General features: G+C 46.7%; 1 protein-coding gene across 4 annotated transcripts in view; it reads left to right on the top strand.

The window, feature by feature from the left end:
* Positions 1 to 23,435, top strand: part of LOC147637063 (uncharacterized) — a 104,974-nt gene that overhangs the window by 44,791 nt on the left and 36,748 nt on the right. For 2 of the 4 annotated variants that reach the window (XM_086800680.1, XM_086800679.1), the window contains exons 2-6: positions 11,404 to 11,555; positions 11,635 to 11,777; positions 12,041 to 12,397; positions 12,562 to 12,695; positions 12,828 to 13,003. In XM_086800680.1, the coding sequence (XP_086656806.1) occupies positions 11,404 to 11,555; positions 11,635 to 11,777; positions 12,041 to 12,397; positions 12,562 to 12,695; positions 12,828 to 13,003 (962 nt within the window). Of the gene's footprint in view, positions 1 to 11,112; positions 11,275 to 11,403; positions 11,556 to 11,634; positions 11,778 to 12,040; positions 12,398 to 12,561; positions 12,696 to 12,827; positions 13,004 to 23,435 lie in introns of those variants that run through there. The other 2 variants (XM_086800682.1, XM_086800681.1) reach the window with 2 other exon arrangements.

Here is a 23,435-nt window from a genome sequence, read left to right as displayed (position 1 = left end):
AGCAGAGAGAGTACACAGCTACCAGCAGAGGTTAGTGCTTTGGCGCCTGCATGAAGAAGAGTTGTGAAGAATCAGCCGACTGTAGTAGCACAGAAGCAGGTAGCCTTCAGGTGGTGGCAGCCGGCTGCAACACAGTAGCCGCCTATGCACAGCAGTTCCGTGGGAGATGGCTGTAGTGAGTACGTAAGCACAATAGATTCAGCAGTCGTCGCCTGGGGTAAACATGCGCAAGGAAGATGGTCGCCAGGTGATCTTACGTAAAAAGGAAGAAGCGAATCATGCCCACGCTTGAAGGGGGAAACCTTTTTTTTATAAAAATTAGAGTGAAGTTAACTTTGAGATACCCACGTTTGCATGTGGGGGAACTAGTGGGGGTAGGTGACCATGCCCACCCCCACACTCACTTAAAAGTGGGGCTCCCCACCTTGGCCCCTAAGTGGGTGCCCAAAGAGGGTGCCCACTTTTAAATAAATGTGAACACCTAACCTTATAAATTAAAGGGTTAGAATATAAAACATTAAAACAACAAGTGCGACATACTTACCACCTGTTCACATGCACCCAAACTCGTCAGAATACAGAGCAGACTTCACGACTCACTGGCAGGCGTCCCCGCTCAGTAAGTAACACGTCAAGCAGGCAAACACACAAATACATGTCATGCGAAAACAGTTTCAAACATGCAAAATATGTGTGCATGTGCAAATAGTAACATGGACATATCTCCCGTTCATGGAACAAGTACAAAATATCTGTCGGCACAAAACTGGCACAACATAAAAACATAAAAACCTGGTCTTCCTATGGAGTGACAGTCCCATAGGTAAGACACAGTTCCAGGCACGAGTTTCCCTATGGTGTGACAGTCCCATAGGCAAAACACGGCACGAATACTAGCTCTTCCATGGCGTGACAGTCCCATGGGTCGAACACAGTCCAGGTCATACACGGGTGGCACTGGTCTGGCTCCCGTCCATACGACACCATCCTGCTAACACACGGGTGGCACCAGTCTGGCTCCCGTCCATGTCAGCAAAATACTGGCCTCTTCACACGAGACACCGGTCTGGCCTCAAGTGAACGAGACGCAAAAACTGGAGATGGACCAAATGGTGACATCCCCCCGGGCTTCTAAAGAGTTGACCTCAACTGAAAAGCCTCAAGATATGCCTGCAACAATTGTGGATAATCTGCAAAATAATCCTCATTTACCCACTTGGCATCAATAGGCAAATAATTCTTAAACTTCACAAGGTATCGCCTGGAAAGCTTTCCTGCAGGTAGCTTTCTCTCCTTGTGAAAAACAATCTGTTCTGGCTGGAGGATCTCCTGAAGCTCTTCAATTTCTGGCGGATCTTCTGTGAGACAGGCTCATCAGGATCTGGCCCCACATATTTCCGAAATAGACTCACGTGAAAAGCATTGTGAATCTTCCAATGACTAGGTAAAGCAAGCCTGTAGGACACTTCATTGATCTTGTGAATCACCTTGAAGGGTCCATAATAGCGAGGAGAAAGCTTAGGATATGATCCTTCTCGTCCTGGCCTCTCTTCCGAAGCCTAGCCTTCTCAAATTTCAGCAATACTCAATCACCTTCTTTGACTTCCATGTCCCTTCTATGCTTGTCAGCAGCCATTTTATGCTTATCCTGAGATCTTGCAATGGCTGTCCGCACTTAACCAAAGGCAACATCCAAGTCACGAACATATTTATCAGCTGCAAAAATCTCATCCTTGGTACGAAGGATGGGTGGCAAGATCACTCTGCCATAAATAATCTCAAACGGAGCCTTTCCTGTGGAAGCATGGATTGTATTGTTGTAGGCAAACTCAACAAGTGGAAGATACTTCTCCCATGCACTCTTTTGATCTGCTACATAACACTTCAACAAATCCAACACGGCTGAATTTGCAGCTTCACTTTGGCCATCCGTTTGGGGATGATAAGCTGATGAAAACTCAAGCTTAGTACCCATATTATCAAACAAAGCCCTCCAAAATAGGCTTGTAGTCCTTGGATCTCTATCCCCAACAATGGATTTAGGCATACCATGATGCTTGAAAATATTAGCAAGAAAAAGCTTTACCATATGATCAGCTTTGATGGTTTTCTTGACAGGCAAGAAGTGAGCTTGCTTGCTAAACCTGTCCACAATAGTCCAAATAGCATCATTCCCATGCTGGGATCTAGGCAAATCCATAATAAAATCCATCGTGATACTTTCCCAAGGTTGCAAGGGAATAGGCAATGGCTAAAGCAAACCTGGAGGCTTTTGCCTGTCAAATTTCACCTTTTGGCAAGTAATACATGCACGCACATAAGCCTCGATGTTTTACGCATGCTTGGCCAAAAGAAGTACCTCTGAATCATGCGAGTAGTAGGCATAATACCTCTATGACCAGCATAAGGTGGAGCGTGACATTCGTCCATAACCTTTGGACGCAAATCCTTCACCACACATAGGCAATTATCCTTCATGAGATAACCCTCATTGATAACATAAGAGGCATGTGAATGACCAGCCATCAAATCAGTCCATATATGGCAAAAATCAGCATCCGAATGATACAAATCTGTCATAGCAGATAGATCTCCATGAGAGGCCACTGAGACTGCAGCAACATAAGGCCTCCTAGATAGTGCATCGGCCACCACATTTTTCTTTCCTGGAGTATGCACAATCTGAAAATGAAACATGGAAAGAAAATTGGCCATTCTCATCTGCTTCTCTGAAAGCTTGGTTTGAGATAGAAAGTATCTCAAGCTTTGATGATCTGTCTTGACTACAAATTCAGCCCCAAGAAGGTAGTGTTTCCAAATCTTTAAGGCGTGAATTACAGCCAAGAGCTCTTTCTCATAGATATCCATATGAAGCTCAGCATCATGCAAAACATCACATTCAACCACGAATGACTTGTGCAAGTCAGGAATAATCAATACTGGACCACATATGATCGCATGCTTGAGCTGCAAGAAAGCATCCTGTTCCTTTGAAGTCCATTTGAAAGCAATTTTCTTCTTCGTGAGATCATGTAGAGGAGTGGCAATCATAGCAAAATGCCTTATGAAACGCCTGTAATACGAACATAATCCCAGAAAACTACGTACTTGATGTACGTTTTGCAATTCGGGCCAATTCCGAATGGTCTCAATCTTTGCAGGATCCATTGTAACTCCATCCTTGGATATAATATGTCCGAGATAATGAATCTCTGAAAGGAAAAACTCACTTTTCTTGGCATTGACGAAAAGTTTATGCTTCCGTAACTCTTCAAACACTGTGACCAAATGAGTTCTGTGTTCCTGCTCATTCTTGGAGAAAACCAAGATATCATCAAAGAAGACTCCTGTAAACTTGCGATGGGGTCGGAATATCCTATCCATCATACGATTAAAAGTAGCAGGAGCATTGGTGAGACCAAAAGGCATTACCAAGAATTCATATAATCCGAAGGCTGTCCTGAATGCAGTCTTATGGACATCTTGTGGGACCACGCGTATCTGGTGATAACCACTCTTTAAATCAAGTCTACTAAAGCAAGCTGAACCATCAAGCTTATCCAAGATATCATCAATACGTGGAATTGGGAATCTGTTCTTGATGGTAAGCTTGTTCAAAGCTCTATAGTCCACACACATACGGAATGATCCGTCCTTCTTTTGAACAAGAAGCACAGGAGAGCAGTAAGGTGAGAAACTGGGCTGAACCAAACCTTTCTCTAAAAGCTCGTTTACCTGCTTCATAATTTCTTCTTGTTGTGCAGCACTCACTCGGTATGCGGGTTTGTTAGGTGGAGAACTACCTGGCACAAGATCTATGCGGTGATCTTCGGGCCTTTGGGGAGGTAATTCACCTGGCAACGAGTCAGCAAAACAGTCGTTGAATGCATAAAGAAAATTCAGCCTATCATTAGACATAGCATCCACATTTTGATGATTTGGCACAAGACTATCACGCACAAAAACCAAGTACGCTGAAAGACTCTTTTTCATTGCTTTATTAATTTGGATGTGTGATACAACTGGGATGGAATCCCCTTCTTTGCCAGCATCAATAAGATGCATGCGGCCTTTATGCATAAAAGAAATCATATTAGACTTGTAATCTTTGCAGGGCTCAAGCCTATGGTGCCACGGCTTGCCCAACAATACATCACATCCGTTCAGTGGAGCAACTAAGAAATGCTCATTATCAAGGTAGCCCTGTATATGGATGCGCAACTTCCCTATCAAAGGGGTAACCTGCACCTCTTTACCAATAAATGCAGCTTCGGCTTCAATCTGAGGTCCCATGTTTTCAACCTCAATACCCAATGCAGCTGCCATTTGCATAGAGATGAAATTGTCAGTTGCACAGTCATCAAACATAAAGAGTGCGGGCTGATCCTTGATTTGCCCCCAAGCCTTGCAAACCATACGCTCTTTTGCATCATGACCTGTATTTCCTTGCACATCAGGAACTGCATGTACATTAGCTTTGGTGTGCTTGTCCTCGTGCTTTGATTTGCGATCTGGGCATTGCCTAAACATGTGGTCTTTGCTACCACAAGAAGAGCATTTTCCATCCTTAGCATATTGCTCTCTTTGCTCCGGGGTTAAGCCAAATTTGTTCTTCCTTGGGCCCTGTTCTTTAGATGTGTTATTTTCAGCTTTACCACCCTTGTAGGGCTCCCGGAAGTTCTTTTTAGGTGGCTGTCCACCCTTTTGCTGATTTGGGACAGCCTTGTCCTTCCCCTTGGAACCTCCTTGATCCTGCTTAATCTTGAGCACCAATTGCTCTGTAGCAAGAGCAGAAGCTGTGAGTTGTTGCAACGTATGTTTCGGGTGCAATTCAATACCCGATCTATATGCTGGTTGCAGTCCAGAACGAAACTTCCTCTTTCTTTCATCCTCTGTGATTTGCATGAAGGGAGTCACTTCCAGCAACACTTTCCAGAATTTGTTAACATACTGTTGCACACTCTCATTGTCTTTTTGTTCCAGCCTGTCCCACTTTTGAGTGAGAGTTTGCTCCGCATTGGGTGGCAAGAACTGAGCATAAAATCTATCTTTGAATTCCTTCCAAGTGGAGATGGGATCCTTGGTGATCTTTTCAGTGATCCACCAATGGGCAGCAGTCCCTTTCACAAACATGCTAGCATGGCGCACCTTCGACTTTTCTGTGAAATCCTCATCGCTAAAAGCAATGTCGAACTGTGCCACAAATGCTAACACCTTAGAAGCATCATGTTCACCATGAAAGACATCAAATTTGACAGATTTATCACCTGCTTTGAATTCCTTGAGCTTCCTGGCATGAGGCTCATGGTCTTCTCTTTTTCTTTTCCCCTTATCCAACGGGGTAGCCCTGTCTGCATGGGCTCCATGGGCCGTCATAGAAGTTTCTTGGGGCACGGCGGCATGTGCTCCACGAACTCGAAACTCAGATGCATGTGGCTTACCTGCATATGGCAATGTCTCTGCATGAGACAACTCAGAAGGCAAAATTTTTCTGGAAGCAGACCTGTCACCATGAGATACATGTCTTGCATGCATGTGACTTTCATGCCCTCCATGAGCACTGGCATACATATATCTATCAGGCTTTGTGCCTTGTGGAGAGGATGCATGTCGAGAGGTGACAGTCACCTCTTCCTTTTGCATAAAAGATTTCAGCCTTTGGGATGCGGGATCTCCCTGCTTCAAACGAGGTGGATTTCTGAATTTCAGCTCTCCATCATCCCCCTCTTTGATATCACCTTTGCGAAGGAGATAGGCAAGTGCCAACTCCCTTGGTTTCTTGCCCACTTCACGAGCCATTGATTCAAAAGTTACATCAACCATAGCATCCGCCTTCCTGGCTTCAATAGCACTTTGCAAATGTGGAGTCTTCATGCAAGAACTTTAACTCTTGCTCTTGAGCCTGCAAAAGTTTTCTCATATGTTCCATTTCAGCCCTCATAGCATCAGGCTCTTGTTCAAGCATAACTGTCTTTCCTGGAGACAGTTGACCCTTGGATTCACTATCAAGAACCCTTTCAAGGGGCTTGTGCCTACCACGCAGGGCATCAGACCCACGAGAAGCACTAGATGGACCCCTCGAATTAGGTACTTCCAAAGGGTTGCCTTGGCTGTCCATTGTGTTCAAAGTTTGCTAAAAGCGGGATGTCCAGTACACAGGTTCGTTTCCCCACTACGAAGAGGGAAACAACCGTGCTCTGATACCAATGAAACCGATCCCGTCAAGTGGGAAAGACTCCGTTGGACACCCACACACTTAATAGCACAACTTTAAAACCACAAATTTGAAATGGACAACTTAATACAACTTGAAATTAAATGAAATGAAATGGAAAGATAGACACCAGCACTGGGGCCGGAACGGGCCGACCCCCCCCTCAATATATGATATATTTATTGGGAGTATTTAATAAATACAATGCTCCATGGGTTCCAAGAACCAGATAATGTCCATGTACATATGAAAACAGTACCAAACAAATAGGCTCGAATTTCGATGTAGAAGCTCGAAGCAGAACGACCACTAGTGTGGTCCAATCTCTACGGTCCTGTGCTTTCACTGGACTCCGCGGAGAGCGCCTCACTGGTGTTCCGAGACCACGCACAAACAGGCGCTCTCGTACTAACGCCTGGCTCTCCCGATCTCAGCACCTTTGGACCGAGGTTCGCCAATATAGCTTGGACAACCCGGCACCGAACGGGTGTGGCCGTAGAGGGATGAATCCTTTAACAGATTTAAACATAAAATACTTTACTGGAATCTGAAATTCACTTACTTGTAAATGGTTGATAGAAAACCAATACTTGTGGTGTTTGTGTAGAATATGAAGCCACCCTTGTTGAAGAAAGAGTTGCCTCGTGTAGAACTATGAAGACAAGCACCACCACGAAGGGTACAGCCGCCTGCTGTGAGAGAAGAAGCATCCACTTGCAAAGGAGGTGAGACCTGGCTGCAACGTGGGGAGAATGAGCAGCTTGCACACAGCCTCCTGCCTTATTGGAGATGGAGTGGACAGTCGCCTTGTAGAAATTCATGCGCAGCCAGCAGCTTTAGATGCAGCCGCTTATTGTAGAGGTAAAAGTATGCGCCTGTGTGGGAGAGGTAACATGCTTTGTGGGAAAAACAGCATGCGCAGCAGTCTTGCTGCAGATGATGCGCACAGCCTAATAGAGGAACATGCGCAGCAAGCTTCAGCCGCCTGGGAGCAGAGAGAGTACACAGCTACCAGCAGAGGTTAGTGCTTTGGCGCCTGCATGAAGAAGAGTTGTGAAGAATCAGCCGACTGTAGTAGCACAGAAGCAGGTAGCCTTCAGGTGGTGGCAGCCGGCTGCAACACAGTAGCCGCCTATGCACAGCAGTTCCGTGGGAGATGGCTGTAGTGAGTACGTAAGCACAATAGATTCAGCAGTCGTCGCCTGGGGTAAACATGCGCAAGGAAGATGGTCGCCAGGTGATCTTACGTAAAAAGGAAGAAGCGAATCATGCCCACGCTTGAAGGGGGAAACCTTTTTTTTATAAAAATTAGAGTGAAGTTAACTTTGAGATACCCACGTTTGCATTTGGGGGAACTAGTGGGGGTAGGTGACCATGCCCACCCCCACACTCACTTAAAAGTGGGGCTCCCCACCTTGGCCCCTAAGTGGGTGCCCAAAGAGGGTGCCCACTTTTAAATAAATGTGAACACCTAACCTTATAAATTAAAGGGTTAGAATATAAAACATTAAAACAACAAGTGCGACATACTTACCACCTGTTCACATGCACCCAAACTCGTCAGAATACAGAGCAGACTTCACGACTCACTGGCAGGCGTCCCCGCTCAGTAAGTAACACGTCAAGCAGGCAAACACACAAATACATGTCATGCGAAAACAGTTTCAAACATGCAAAATATGTGTGCATGTGCAAATAGTAACATGGACATATCTCCCGTTCATGGAACAAGTACAAAATATCTGTCGGCACAAAACTGGCACAACATAAAAACATAAAAACCTAGTCTTCCTATGGAGTGACAGTCCCATAGGTAAGACACAGTTCCAGGCACGAGTTTCCCTATGGTGTGACAGTCCCATAGGCAAAACACGGCACGAATACTGGCTCTTCCATGGCGTGACAGTCCCATGGGTCGAACACAGTCCAGGTCATACACGGGTGGCACTGGTCTGGCTCTCGTCCATACGACACCATCCTGCTAACACACGGGTGGCACCAGTCTGGCTCCCATCCATGTCAGCAAAATACTGGCCTCTTCACACGAGACACCGGCCTGGCCTCAAGTGAACGAGACGCAAAAACTGGAGATGGACCAAATGGTCGGCCAATTGGTGACAATCAACCGGCACAAGTCATGTGGATTTTGGGTTGGCTCATTGCCCGCCTCGACTTGGCATCGAGGTGAGGCTTTTCGGTGGATCTCGAGGGGCACTCTAGTTCGTTATCTTGGATGCCAAGTGGGCATCGATATCTCCCCTGAGCAGCAACTAGCCCCTCTTCTTCTGAGCATTCAGAAGAAGTTTCTATACTAGAGTTGAGCCAAGCTTTCTTTAGCTGGTTGAGTTGTGGTGGCGAACCAGGTTCTTCTCGCACCATGTGGTACATCACATACTGCTAGGCCTTCTCCTTGGCTTGTATTGGTTAGTTTTAGCGGTTGATTAGCAACGTTCTATGGGCTTGCAGCAACAGGAGGCCTGCCCGGGTCAAGGTGGCCTAGAGAGTGATCATTCAGCTGCAACGCAAAGGTGGTATGGGCTTGCAGCAACAGGAGGCCTGCCCGGGTCAAGGTGGCCTAGAGAGTGATCATTCAGCTGCAACGCAAAGGTGGTATAGGCTTCATCAATCCCTCCATTCAGAGCGGTGCCCTTTTGGGCAAGTTAATTGTTCAAGGCCTTCTTCCAAGTGTTGAGCCCTAGAAGGAGTTCCTCCTAGCTAGAATCTCCACCCGCACCCCGATTCTGGGAGGCCCTTGGCCTCAGAGCACGAAATGGATTTTCGCGGAGATGTGGGCGGGTGCCTGTAGCCTAGCATTTGAGGACAGATTTGCAGCCAGTCTCTTGTGTGCTTGAGCCTAGACACCCAACATGAGCTGCCAAGCCACCATTGGATCATCTCAGGCCAGCCCTTCAGCAGCAGTCAGCTCCAGTAGCCTCCAAGGAGCGCCTCCAACAGCCTCTGATCTGGAACCCCCTGGGCTGTCTGCCTAGTGGTCACATGCTTGGGGCTCGCACACATCGTGGGGAGCTTTGAGCACGGGTCCCACTAGGTCACTTGGAGATTGGCTTACATTCAAACAACTACCCTAGAGGCCCACAAGAGGGGCCTTACTAGGATGCGAGGCAAGGACAGACTTAGTCTCGACATCGACTCTTCCATCCCTTCGAAGTGGCTATCCCTAATATCAAACCCTCCTCCCCTGCAATGGCTAGGAGTGTTCACCAAGTATGATATACCCTTGGCAGTTCATGGCGCAGATGAGAGCTCCGCCTTACTCATCTTCTCTATTGGACCTCATGGCAAACTAGAGAGAGTAGAACCCCTCTTGGAGGATTTCAGGGGATGCACCTTGTAGAGGGTGAGGGTGATTGGTTTCCATGCACATGAGTGGCAGATTGACCCTCCACTAGCCAAGGTGGTCAGAGAGAGACACTGGCGTTTGTGGATTTGGAAGGGCCGGCCTCTCACGTGTCTTTAGTGGGACCCAGAGGAGTGGACATGGCATGATCCAAAGGACATGGAGGAGACTTATGAGTCATGTTACCCCCTATTTTGCACACATTGCACGGTTGGGCCATAGGATTCTGATGCGAGAGGTTGAGGGCAGCAGCAAGAGCACACTGGCAATCCTAGGGCCTCTCGACATGCTTTCTCTCAGATTTCTGGAAGAGGTTGTGGGATAGTTTTCGGCTACGGAAGTTCAATCTCTTTATGTGGCAATTGGCACATAGGAGCTTGGCGGTTGGCACTTGGTTGGCGATTGGAGGTAGGCTAGCATTATATCCGAGGTGTGGCCATCCTTAGGAGTCCCAGCATGATTGTCTTTGGAATTGCCTGAAAGCTCAGTAGGGTTGCCAACGGATCCTCTGCATCTTCACTATGGATCGGGCCCCCTCCTGCACTGTTATGTGGGGCCCAGTTGCTTGGGCCACCGAGGCCACATCCATCGTGTCACATGAGGAGGAGGGTGGGGGACTAGCCCTTCAGGTCTCTATCACCTTCGTATTTTTGCAGTGCCAGTCCCAACTCCATCTATTGATCACTGAACTCTAGGTTCTAGCCAGACATGGGACCTTCGAAGCAGTATTGCTGCGTGGTACATCTGGGGAGCTCGATGCAACGAAGCCAAGGCACCCTCAACCCGCCAATGGAGTCCATCCGGAGCATCTGGCTTGATATCATTCACCCCCTCCGTGGTTAGTGGGGGGAGCTTTAGGGTGGCGCAGACCACATGCAGAAGCACCGAGAGGCCTTCCTGAGGATATGTCGTCATGATCCCTTTCTCACTAACAATGGTGGAGAGCCCATTTAGCACCCATTTAGCACCCTAGACCACCTATGTGGTTGTTTCCCCCTCCCCCCATTATATGAGATAGCCTTCTCCTCCTAGAGCGGTCAGCCGGAGGAGGAGAGCATCCCCCCCCCCCCCCCCCCCCCTTTTTTTATGCTTCTTGCCTCTCGCTCCCCATGTGGGGACGAGTTTGTACCTAGCCATTATGGCTGTTTTTCTTGGTAACTAGTAGAAGGATCTTTTTCCCGGGGAAAAAAAAAGTTTCTTGTTTTAGTGGTTACTCTGTGAGTTGAACTTCAATTTTTCAGAAATTTATATTCCTTGTTATCTTTGCAAAAGGTTTTCTGATGTTTCCTTTTTTGTGTTTGTTTGTTGGTTAAACAAGTGCACTTTTTCTCTCAATTTGTAGGGTGGGATATATTCCAATCTTAATCTTATAAAGGTATGTAAGATTGTCATTATAGGTAAGATTTAAGACGTGGCTAAAGTGATGATGGCAGCAAGTGAGGGTGTAGAGGCAGTATAGAGTTTTGTGGGCTGTTATGTTGAAGGATAAGTATGAATGATCGGCTCTAGGCATGGGTTGAAAATCATGGATCTCTGTGACCAAGGGTGGAGACCCAATCGCAATGAGATCTGTGCGACCAAGGTGGGAGACCCAATGACAATGAGATCTGTGCGACCAAGGCGAGAGGCCCAATGGCAATGAGATGCGGCTAGCAGGTAGGGTGACAACGGGAGAACAGACATCGTATGGGACAGTTTCAATGTAAGAAACAGGCCCAATAGAGTTTTGCATCAGTTTTGATGGCAAAATCAATCATTACTAGAAGGTTTTCTTGTTTTTTTGGGGTATCATTTTGTCTCAGTTAATTAAACAGAAACTTATGCAATACAGGCATTTCCTTCGGAAAGGAGATTTTGTGACAATGCACAGGAGCTTGGGCTGGGTGCATCTGACTACAAGGGACCAGGTCTCGTTCTTCTTCAAAACTGTACAGTGACACCGAAAGAATTTGTAGAGCATATCATGGGCTGCTTCTTAAGAGGGTGAGGTGGGCAAGTGAAGCATGGTCAGACAGACATTAATGGAAGTGGAATTTGATCACTCATAAAAATACCTTGGCAGGTATATTGTACGAATCTATTGGTGTGATTCTGTAAGTGCAAGCAAAAGCAACTTTGTACTCCATCTCAAGGACTTAGTGACTGCACTCAAGGATGATGGGTTTTGTGATTCAGAGGAAGGACCACCAGAGAACACCAGTCGAGGTAGGTATTATTAAGAGTATGATGTGTATTTTAAGTAGTACTAGTGGAGGAATACTTGACAAAGCTATGGTGATGTCTCTTGCTTGGCTCCACATCATGCAACGGCCCACCTCTACACACGCTTGCATCGTGCATAACTAAAATAGTCTGTGCTTTTTCATAAACTATGCTTTTTCTCCCAACCATCCAACCGATGCACTGTTTAGGTATCATCCAATGGCTCAGATCTAATTTATGATCTCACTTTACCATTTCAATTGCAGCCACCCTTGATGTGAAAACGATATCCTACTCTGATGTAATACACACAACACAATTCGATCATGAAATTCTGGCAATCACGAATGTTAAAATCCGCTTGCAAACCTTTCCAAGAGAGCTTTCAAGTTGGTTGATCGATGAACTTCCCGATTTAGACTGTGCGATGCATCATTTCTCGCATAGTCTTTATGCTGTGGAGAGTGATGGTGTCATAAGGTATGGAATTGGTAAAGGAGAAGATATGTACCTGATGGCTTGTGACAAGGAGGCCCTTTTTAAAGGCTATGTAGCCAGGGCTTGTTCGAAATTAGAGGAAGCATTGCATGTCAAGGGGATCAAGTTGAGGCAGGAGATGTTGGGTAAGCTCCTATGCAAGTATGGCCTTTATTATACTAGGGTTGTGTAGTCATAGTTATCTCAAGTCAATACTCATGTTAAAGCTCAATATTTGTGTGGATTAATTGTTTGATTCCTCAAAGTAGTGGTTTTATTGGATTCTGCTTTTAAACATCCTGTTTTGCAGTTCTTGATGTTGGTGCAGCGCCAGGTGCATGGACGGAGTTTCTTAGCAAAAGTGTGTGTCATGTTGTGGCAGTTGATCCAGGTCAATTAGATAGAAACATTCTTGGAGAAAAAGTCACGCATATTTGCAAGAAGGTGGAACCTGGAAGATGAAACTTATTGCTATCATGATTTTTTTAATCATGTATTTTGTGGAAATGGGGTGGAATGTAAGGCAATGAAAAGATTTTTTCTGCCAAGGCTGATCAAGATTATTCTTTGGCATAGGCACAAGATGCGTTGGAGGAGCTTATGTTATGGACGAGAGAAAGGAGCTTCGATCTTCTGGTTTGTGATATCAACAAGCATCCCGTGGAGGCGGCAGAAGTTGTTCTTCCTTTGTTAGAGTTTCTAAAGTCGGGGAGTTCTGTCATCATGACACTCAAGTTCCATGGAAGGGGCAAGTAAGCTTACAAAACTTCCATAAAGAGAATGTGGGCTGCTGTGGACCTCCAAGTTTTTTCTGGATATAGGAGTCATTAGAAATACAATTGTCCTGTGTGTAAGTGAACTTTTACTTCCTTATAGCTGTTACCTTTTCCCTATGGCCTAGGCCCTACATAAGGGGAAATATGTTTTTATTCCAAACGTTTCAGCTCACTTGCACCCATCACTTCTCCCACTGTTTGAATTTGTAGCACATGTATGTGAACTTTTCTGGGCTGTGGGTATTACGGAGGGAACGTAGAAGAGTATTGGCTACCAAGGATTGGGATGCGCCACCATACGGCAACAACACTAGCTTCTGATAGCGTGGGGCTAGGAAGAGATAAAGCAAGCCAAGCAGGTGAATACAAGAAGCATGTGGGAGAAGAGCAGCAACAGATGTGGGCTGTTTTTTACTATTGTGGAGTGGAAAAAGGACAGGATGATGCTTGCTTAAACATTCGCAGGTCATGAGCAGATAGGGACCCTAGTGTGTGAGTTTGCTGGTTGGAACACAATGGCTAAGGACGTTAAGTTAGCTGCATACAATACGCGAAATACTCAAGTACTGATGAAAGTACTGCCAGAGCAGAAATTGGACTCCTTTTTCCCCCAATACATTTATACACACATGTACAAACTTAGTTTTATAAACTATACTGAAAAAACCTTGAAAAATATAAAACTAGGATGTAGGAGAGTAATGGATCATGGGCGCATAATGAGATGCAAGGCTCCCCTAAGGTCCAATGGTTGGAGATCAATAACCGTGGCTTTTGTGTGGCAAAGCTTCTTGCATGTAGCATGGCTGGTGGTAATGTGACACACCTACGAGTATTCAGGGCACAATCCCCAAGCATGGAACAGCCAGACATCAGATAGCAGGCAGTCAGTGGACAGCTGTCAGCCAGGTCAGAAACAGGTTGTGGGCAGTCCTCTCCACAAGCCAACACCATCTGAAGTGTCCGGCCAGCACCTCGGGTGCATATATATACATGCGCTAGAAAATCACCAAATTCATCTGTATTTCTCAGCACTGGTGTTAACCCCATAGATTTGGTTGTCTTATTTTCTCTCTAGGAGCAATTTATTCCATGATGGGGATGCTTAAGCGGTGTGTTGAGGAATATAAAAAATATATCCACTAAAAAAAAAAGTGGTGTGTTGAGGAATCCTCCACCCATGGAATCATGGGTAAACAAAGCCTGCAGTACGAATGGAGGAATGTTCAGCCACCTCTAGGCATACATCCTTGTTGGGATTAGGGTTACGGTTTGCAGCAATGCACTGTAGGATATACATATGCGGTAGTGACTGTGAATGGGGTCTTACTAGGGGCACTTTTTCCCTCTACACATTATAGAGGTCCCCCCCCCCCCCCCCCCCTGCCCCCGCCCCCGGACATTTGGTGTGTCCAGACACCTATACTTTTACATTTTGGGTTTGTATTTAGGGTACTATAGTGGCCCAATTTTTTTAAAATTTTTTGATGTCCATACAGCCGCGCCGCCTCATACCCGACCATACATCATCGTGCCGCCTCATACATGTTCGTACGCCTGCACGAGCCCATACGCAATCGTACGTCCTCGCGTTGTCACAAACCTATTGCCTGTACAGTCGCCATACTTGCACTCCATACTGTTTGTACCATCAGTTTCTGCTTGCATTTGTACCTGCAAAACCTGCAAATCTCGATTTTGGGGCTTTCTGCAGCACAAAGTGGGGCATTCAACCTACAAGGTAATCAAATTTCTTGTCAATTCTGCTTTCAGCTGTTGGTTTCGCTCCCTACAGGACTTTTCTGAAGCTGACTGCTACAAGGCAGTTTGCAGTGTGTGGCATTTTCCAAGGGAAAGTTGACAAAAAGCATTTCAGAAATTGTGTGCATTGATGTCCATGCATTTGCAGTTAGATATGGCACAAAATGCTGGAGATGTATTTGGTGTATTGGCACCGGAAGACAAGCTTGACAGGAGTAATTACTCCTTGTGCAGCTTCATGATCAAAAACTTGCTTGTGGCCAAGGGCTATGAGGTTTTGTGAGCAGGTATGATACCTGTCCTACAGACATTGCACTTGGCATGACTCAAAGAGGTGATGGGCGAGGTGGTCAGCAGGCCCAAGCCCACCAACCTGCTGCGCCCTCACAGGAGCAAAGAAGATGGGATGCAAGAGATGCATAGGCCATGTCCTTAATTGCTTTGTCGGTTAAGAGTTCAATTATACCCCATATCATGTCTTGTAGGACATCAAAGCATGCTTGGGATACTTTGGAGGCCATGTACCAGGTCAAGAATGAGGCCAAGGTTATGTATTTGAAAAGACAGCTTGATGGTATGCATATGAATGAGAGGGACAGCATGTGGGATCACTTGACGAAGATCTAGGGTCTTCATAAGAAGTTGTTAAACATTGATGAAGCGATTCTGGACAACTAGCCAGTGTCTATGACACTTAACTCTTTGCATGAGTCATACTTGAGTTTCCACACGTCGCTCAACTCGTCTATGAGGGGAAACCCTAACCCACTCACACTCCAAGAATTGGTGCGCTTTTGTTTGCAAGAAGAGTAGACAAAGAAGAACATGTCTATGGGTTTGTGTGGCCATGATCTAGCAAAATAACAAAGGCAAAGGCAAAACAAGTGGCCAAAGTACATACATTTATAGGCACCAAGGCCTTTGTCTTTTAACCCTAAATAAGAGGGTGTTCACACCACAAAAGACACTAGACTCTAGACTAACTCCGAAATATTCAACACAATAGTAGTAGAAGAGTCAACAACCATACCAGATTCTTTCTTCTTCTCTTTGGCTATCCTCTTTCTGCATTCATCAATATAATGCCCTGGCTTCTTGCATTAATGACACTTGCCCTTTTTCTTGGGCTTACCTGCATCATCCTTCTCCTTGTTTGATGGCTGTTTGGAATCAACCCTTGGCTCAAGGTCCATTCTCATATATGAGTACCATTCAAGTTGTGCATGGTCTCAGCATAGATCACCAGCCACCTTTCCAGTATGATATACATGCACCACACATCCAGCTCTCTCACAGTGAGAGAAACAGAGTCCTTCAGCAGGATTTATGGCAGCAATACACTCAGGAGACTTGGATTACACCCAGTCAGCCTCTACCGCTGAAGATGCTATACTACAAAGATCAGTTTATGCGTATCTCAGCGGATGGATTCATTCAGCGACCCAGATATATGGATGTGTACATGCCTCACAGTGCCCAAGTGGCGATTGGCCAGCTCAGAGTGTCATCACACCAGCTTGAGATTGAGGCAGGTAGGGCAGCACGGATCCCCAGAGCAGAGAGGATATGCAGACTATGCCAGTAGGAGGTTGAGAGTGAGGAGCATTATGTATGCAGATGCAGAGCATATAGTGTCATTAGAGAGAGATACACCACCATCTTCAGTGGACATCCCTCACTCCGCCAGATCATGGAGTCCGCAAACCAACGCAGATTTGGCCAGTTCTTGCTAGAGACACAGCGCCACAGAGAGACACTGCTACGGACTCATACCACAGGGAGAGGTGGGCGACAGCTCTAGCTCACTTATTTCTTCCAGAGATCTATCCCAGTGCCTACCCTAACACAGGAGGGGGTTACACTTCAACGCGCTGCGGACCTCCGAGGGCCAGACGGAGACGAAGACTCCCAGACTACATCAGAGGGAGATCACAGAGATACAAGCTCGACATCAACACCATATCCAAGAGCGGCTTGCTCACTTACACTCACACTCGGAGATCATGCTCCGAGGGATTTTTGCCTCACCATCGCCTATGTATCACATATTACACTCCCATTATGGTACTGGTTGGACCTAGACAGATCTACATTGCATTCTTGTATACCGTACGCATATAGATTGCATACTGAGCCTCTAGCAATAGTGCTCCATCCATCACACCCCCCCACTAGCTGAGTACTTTCATAGTTTATTTCATGTTCATTTTGTCTTTTTTTTTTGGACATCCAGAGGACATCTACAGTTGTACATTGATTTGTCTCATAGGTTGAGTTCGGCCTCTAGTAGACGTTAATACAGTGTATGGGCGGTATTTGCTAGACATGGGGATTGCACATGGATTGGCCATCCTGAATGGCCTACAGAGATTCCCGACATCGGGCGGTTTCACTAGCTTTCCACATCGGCATGGTGCTAGTACAGTGGACTATGTTATGGCTCAGCCCAGTCTCATTCCCTCTTTTCGGGATTTTATGGTAGGTACTAGGCCGGTTGGAATAGCAGTGGATCATGCCATCTTGTCCTTCACTCTCACATTTCAGTTCAGCACCGCTCCATTGGGACAGGTCTCCACACACACTCGTTATACCTTTACGAGGGAGATTGACACCGTGTACACGGATGAGATATACAGACGCTTATGTGCCGAGGAGCCGAGACGGCCATTAGATGAGCTCACTCAAATATTGATAGAGACGCTTCATGCTGCAGCATCAGAGGCATATCCCCATAGTCAGCCTACACGGAGACGATCTGGGAACATGCCCCAGAACAGTTGGTATGATGAGGAGTGCAGAGAGATGAGGATCAGATTACAAAGAGAGATGCTCATGGGTGTTACCACTCACAGACAGTCACGGATTACCTTCCGGCACCTAGTGCGACGGAAGAAGAGGGCTTATCTTGCTCAGTTAGAGAGGGATTTGTACCAGTTATTTATGAGTCAGGACTCAGGCGAGGCATGGAGACTATTCCATGAGCATTCACCATCACCAGCCATCACCTCCACAGAGATTTGGGGTGAGTATGCAGCATCCCTGTACACAGCACCAGGACAGCCGCCCCTGCCAGACCCATCGGAGCCATGCCCAGAGACATGTGCTTTCTTTACTGCTGAGATGGTAAGGAAAGCTATTGACAGGATGAGGACTGGGAGAGCATATGATCATGATGGTTTGGTAGCAGAGCACTTTATTCATGCCAGAGATATGCTTGTAGAGCTTATTGCTATGATGTTTAACCGAGCCATGTGTGAGGGTTTTCCTGAGACTTGGAATATGTCCACGATTGTGCCTATCTTCAAGTCAGGGGATCCCATGCTTCCTAGGAATTATCGTACCATCATGATTGGTCACACATTGGCTAGATTATATGCATCTATTCTTGAGTAGGAGTTGAGTAGATGGGCAGAGAGAGAGGGCATACGTGCATCAGGGCAGGCAGGGTTCAGGAGAGGTTTCTCCACTCTTGACCATATCTTGACACTCAGAGCTATTATTGAGGAGGGCAGATTATATGGCAGGAGGATTTATTGTTGCTTTGTGGATTTCCGCAAAGCTTTTGACACAGTACCGAGAGCCAGACTGATGCGCAGACTACAGGAGATGGGAGTGCCCACAGAGCTGATTTGGGGAATCATGGCTTTATACAGGACAATTGTGGGACAGGTACGTACTACTCAGGGTATATTTGAGATGGTTCACTCCACTATTGGGGTGAAACAAGGCTGCCCCCTTTCTCCCACCTTATTTGGGATGTATGTGGATGAGGTTTCGGACTATGTAGAGCGGGAGGGTGACAAAGGAGCACAGCTAGCAGGGACATGGATTCCGCTGTTATTGTATGCTGATGATATTGTGCTGATCTCAGATTCTCCAGAGGGGATGCAGCGTCATTTGGATGCATTGCACACGTTTGCAGAGGACAGTGGATTGTCTGTTAACCTTGGTAAAACCAAGGTGATGGTGTTTAACACCACAGCACAGTGGGTTAGGAGGTCAATACCCACCTTTACATATGGTCAAGAGACAGTGGAGTATACAGATGCATATACTTACCTTGGTGTGGTTTTTAGTGGCCCACTATTTTCCTTGAGGAGAGCAGCGGAGACCAGATTGACCAGAGCTTATGCAGCATTGGGGAGACTAGAGAGGATGTGTTCGCAGGTTCAGTTTCAGGAACCTTGAACGAAGCTCTAGCTCTTTGACACTTTGGTCACTTCAGCCATGCTGTATGGAGTGGAGATATGGGGACCCTGAGTGGATCACCACAGCCGAGCTGGTAGCACCGATGGATGGAGACGTATGGAGAGGTCCTTGGTTTCTATGATTTCCCGGATGATTAGGGCCAAGGCCTCCGTACCACATGATATTATCCATGCAGAGATGGCTGCCCCCCCATTGGTAGTAGAGGCACTCACTCGATCAGTCTCCTTTATACATAGCACTTGGGCTCTCCCTAGAGACAGATATGCTCGCTTAGCCCTGGAGTCTTCACGACAGTTGGCATCACAGGGAGACGGATCATGTTGGTATGCACAGATGACAGCTTGGTTCCAGCTGCATGGCTTTAGTATGGACAGGCTACCTCCATTTCAGTACTCCCTGGATGCACCCTCCCTCTCTCTCACACGGGCAGAGATTACCAGACTTATCAGGCAGGACTTGACTCAGCTAGACACTAGGAGGACATGGATACAGCCGACACACGAGCTTGGTACGAAAATGGCTTTCTATAGAGATCATCTTCTCCAGCTCACGGAGGATGGGTTTGTGATTAGACCCAGCTACATGGATACTCATCTTTCTCATGGGGTACGGTGTGCTATTGGTCAGATGCGCACATCCTCACACCAGCTAGAGATTGAGACTGGCAGATTCAGAGGAGTACCGGCTGAGGCCAGGATTTGTCAGTTGTGCCAGATGGAGCCAGAGACAGAGTTACATTACATATGTCACTGTCCAGTATATTATGAGATACGAGGCCGCTTTCACTGCCTGTTCAGAGAGGGCTTCGGACCACTTTCTAGAGTCATGAGATACCAGGATCAGAGATGCCTCGGATTGTATTTGCTGGAGCTGCGTAGACATAGAGAGGGTCTCCTGAGAGGGAGGGGATCAGAGAGGGAGAGACACCTACAGAGGCAGATTACAGACTTCTTTCGACCAGAGATTCAGCAGTCAGGCCAACAGGCATTGCAGCTAGCCCCAGAGTACAGCCGCACCAGAGGTACACTGATTGATCGGGCTATAGAGCTGGGGCGGTCCAGGCGCCCCAAGATGAGAGGCCCATCTCGACACCGGCGGAGACTACAACAGAGGATCAATACCATACTAGCACGGCATGGGAGACGTCCAGTCAGAGTACTCACCATGGAGGACATTGAGGATATCCGCCATCGACCGATGAGAGACATCTTCGGATAGTGATGTGTATGATGCTTACCTTTGTTGCTGGAGTTTTCCTCCCAGATGTTATCCATTAGGAGCTCCTAGTACCGTACTTTTCCTCATAGTTGTTTCAGTTTCAGTTAGTTGTTTAGTTGTTTTTAGCTTTCCTTACACAGACATTGTATCAGATCCACCAATTGTTGTAACCTTTTTGGTCTCGTAGGTCATTTTGGCCTTCTGAAGACGTTAATATATCATTTCATTTCTCTCTCTCTCTCTCTTCCTGCTTGAGCTCCGCAGACACAGGGACACCTTCTTGAGACACAGGGCCCAGCCACCCCGCCCCCTCCCTCGGCAGCCAACCATCACCAGTTTCTTCCGGACCCAGGAGGTGGAGGACACCGATATAGTGGATCTTGTGGACCCTCCACAAGCTGCTCTGGACCTACCTCGCCCGAGAGGAGTTATCTCAGACCGAGCTTGTGCACTCCAGCGTGCCCGACGCCCTCGACCCCCCCATCGGCCACGATCACCTCATCAGCTCCAGATCCAGGACATGCTCCACCGCCATCGAGCTACCTTTCCACGTGACATAGCTGAGGGAGATGTCTCGGCCATACTCGTCAACCCCATGCTTGACATTTTGGAGAGTGGTATACCATCTACTCGGAGCTGATGTTGCTTCCATGTTTTTATGTTCTTAGTATTCCATGACGAGTTTCCATGGATAGTTTTGTATCACCCCAGTGAGATAGCTATATTTATGTTTTCATTGTGTTTTATTTTCCATTCCATGATGAGATATGCCATGGACATTATTGTACCACTTTGGTCTCATAGGCCCATTGGGTCTTTAGTAGACGCTTAATATATCTTTCTTTCTTTCTCTTTTACACACTCCACTATGATGATGATATTTCATCCTCCATAGCTCCATGTGTGATCCTGTGGATGCCAACGTGTATTAGAGCCTGCTTTTTATCATCCTGCTTTTTCTACATGTGAAGCTTGTGTTTTGATGCTACAACCATCACCATCATCAACAACATCTTTGTTTTCATCTTCGTGGCTCTAAGATCTCAAACGGCTACATCATCAACTGTGTTTTCTTCTCTGCAAGCACTGTCACCGTGCTTAGCCGCCCCAGAGCCGCAACCCGTCGGCTTCACTCGCCCGGATGTCCCTACTGTCCAAATACCCGCAGGCACCACTGCTTGGCCCACTCCACCTGCCAGACTAGGCAGCGCTAGTGCCCAGTGGCCTGCTGCTGCCAGCCAAGCCACCCTTGCAAGCTACTGTTCCGGCACCGCGCCGCCCGCCTCCTTGGCGCTCTACCTGCGTTTGCCTGCTCGCCGTGCAGCAGCCAACGAGCAGCCTATGTTGTAGATCCGAATCGGAGAGCAAGTTGTCGTCAACAAGCCAACGAGGTGCTCTTCATCAGCAAAACAAAAAAAAACACAGCTTTGACATTTTTTTATATTTGGAGATAAGGTATTACAATTTATTCATGAGGTATTTTCATCAATGCACGTAAGCTGTTGTTCACATGGACACCTTCATGTGCCTGGCTTTTGGGCCCTTCTACACCGCATATGAGATCCATGGCTCCACAACACCCATCTTTTCCGCCGTGGAATCTTCTTCAACAACTTTTATGCTCATGCTTGAGCTCCAAACTCAAGTATCCATCGCGTGGCAACAACGAAGACACAAAAGGATCTACACCGACATTGGGGGGGGGTTTCTTCCTCTACCCCTCCTCGTCTGAAGCAGGGGCAAAAGGGGTATGATGGAGAGGAGCCTTTTATAGAAATAAGGCATTACAAAATCCAAACGGATCTAGAATAAATAACTCAGATTTTGGGAGACTACTCAAGCAGAGAATTCTTGACTCATACAAAATAGGAAACTTTGAAGTTGTTTTGGTATGCCGATGTAGGTTGTCTTTGTCAACCTAGATAGGACCTAACCTTTCAGTTTTTCACCAAGACCATGCTTGTTGAGCCTTTGAGCCTTTTGTGCAGCCTCTGAGCCATGCTTACTGGCCTTTAGGTCTAAAGCGGGGAATGTGTCTTGTGTCATTGCTTGTGTTGGTGTACGGGACTATTGAAGGTTATGCATGCAACTCCACCATCACTCCGAAGGGGGGGTTTTGGGATATTTCGGAGTTAGTCTGGAGTCTAGTGTCTTTTGTGGTTTGAACACACTATGTGCTCTTATTTAGGGTCAAAGACAAAGTCCTTGGTGCCTATAAATGCATATACTTGGGTCCTTCATTCTCATATATGAGTACCATTCAAGTTGTGCAATCTCTCTCATATACTTGAGCTCTATTGCTTCTCTCTCTCTCTCTCTCCCACTACACCCGACCTTCAGGCTGATGCAGGAGCTCAGCCAAGAGGAGTGACACTAGACAGAGCCATTAAGCTATGCAGAGCCGGGTGTCCTCAAGTTTCAACCTCGTGGTCCCCGCCCACACCCATGTCACTACAGGAGGATCAGAGCCATTATCTCCCACCACCATAGGACTTTCTCCCACCGACCCATCTTTATTACATTGGGTTCCATGTTGTAGCATCCTATGCGGGATATTTTAGGGTGATATGAGAGTTGGACACTTTTTGTTTTGGGATCAAATCTGACATTTCTGCTCTTATTAGTTTCTTTAATTTTTATTTTTAGTACCCATGATGATGTATTTCATGGACATGATGTAACCTTTTGGTCTCATAGGTCATTTTGGCCTTTTGTAGACGTTAATACAACTTTCTTTCTCCAACATGGACGGGCGACAGATCATACAAGATTACAGGGAGAGCATCTCATCTATGCTATTGATACATTGGCACCATTTCTTGCTCATCTCTTCAACAGAGCTCTGTCAAAGGGGTTTCCGGCTGAGTGGACGATGCACACTATTGTGCCGATCCATAAAGCGGGAGATGTACTAGACCCCGGGAATTACAGGACCATCATGATTGGCCATATATTGGCCAAACTATACGGGGCAGTTTTGGAGGCAGAGCTGAGCATTCATGCAGAGGTTGGGGGATTGAGAGCAGCAGGCCAGGCAGGCTTCCGTCGAGCCTTCTCGACCATCGACCACATTTTTACATTGAGGTGCCTGATTGATCAGGCCAAGGCACGGAGGCAACGGCTCTATTGTTGCTTTGTGGATTTCTGCAAGGCATTTGATATTGTGCCCAGAGAGCGCCTCTTTCGGCGACTACAGACACTAGGCATACCTTCAGACATG

The sequence above is a fragment of the Cibotium barometz genome, chromosome 7, assembly GCF_041138505.1.
Source record: "Cibotium barometz isolate CiBa-2024 chromosome 7, ASM4113850v1, whole genome shotgun sequence".
NCBI classification, from domain to species: domain Eukaryota; kingdom Viridiplantae; phylum Streptophyta; class Polypodiopsida; order Cyatheales; family Cibotiaceae; genus Cibotium; species Cibotium barometz.
Note: the sequence above shows the minus strand (reverse complement) of the source record. Positions and strands in the feature narration are given on the sequence as shown.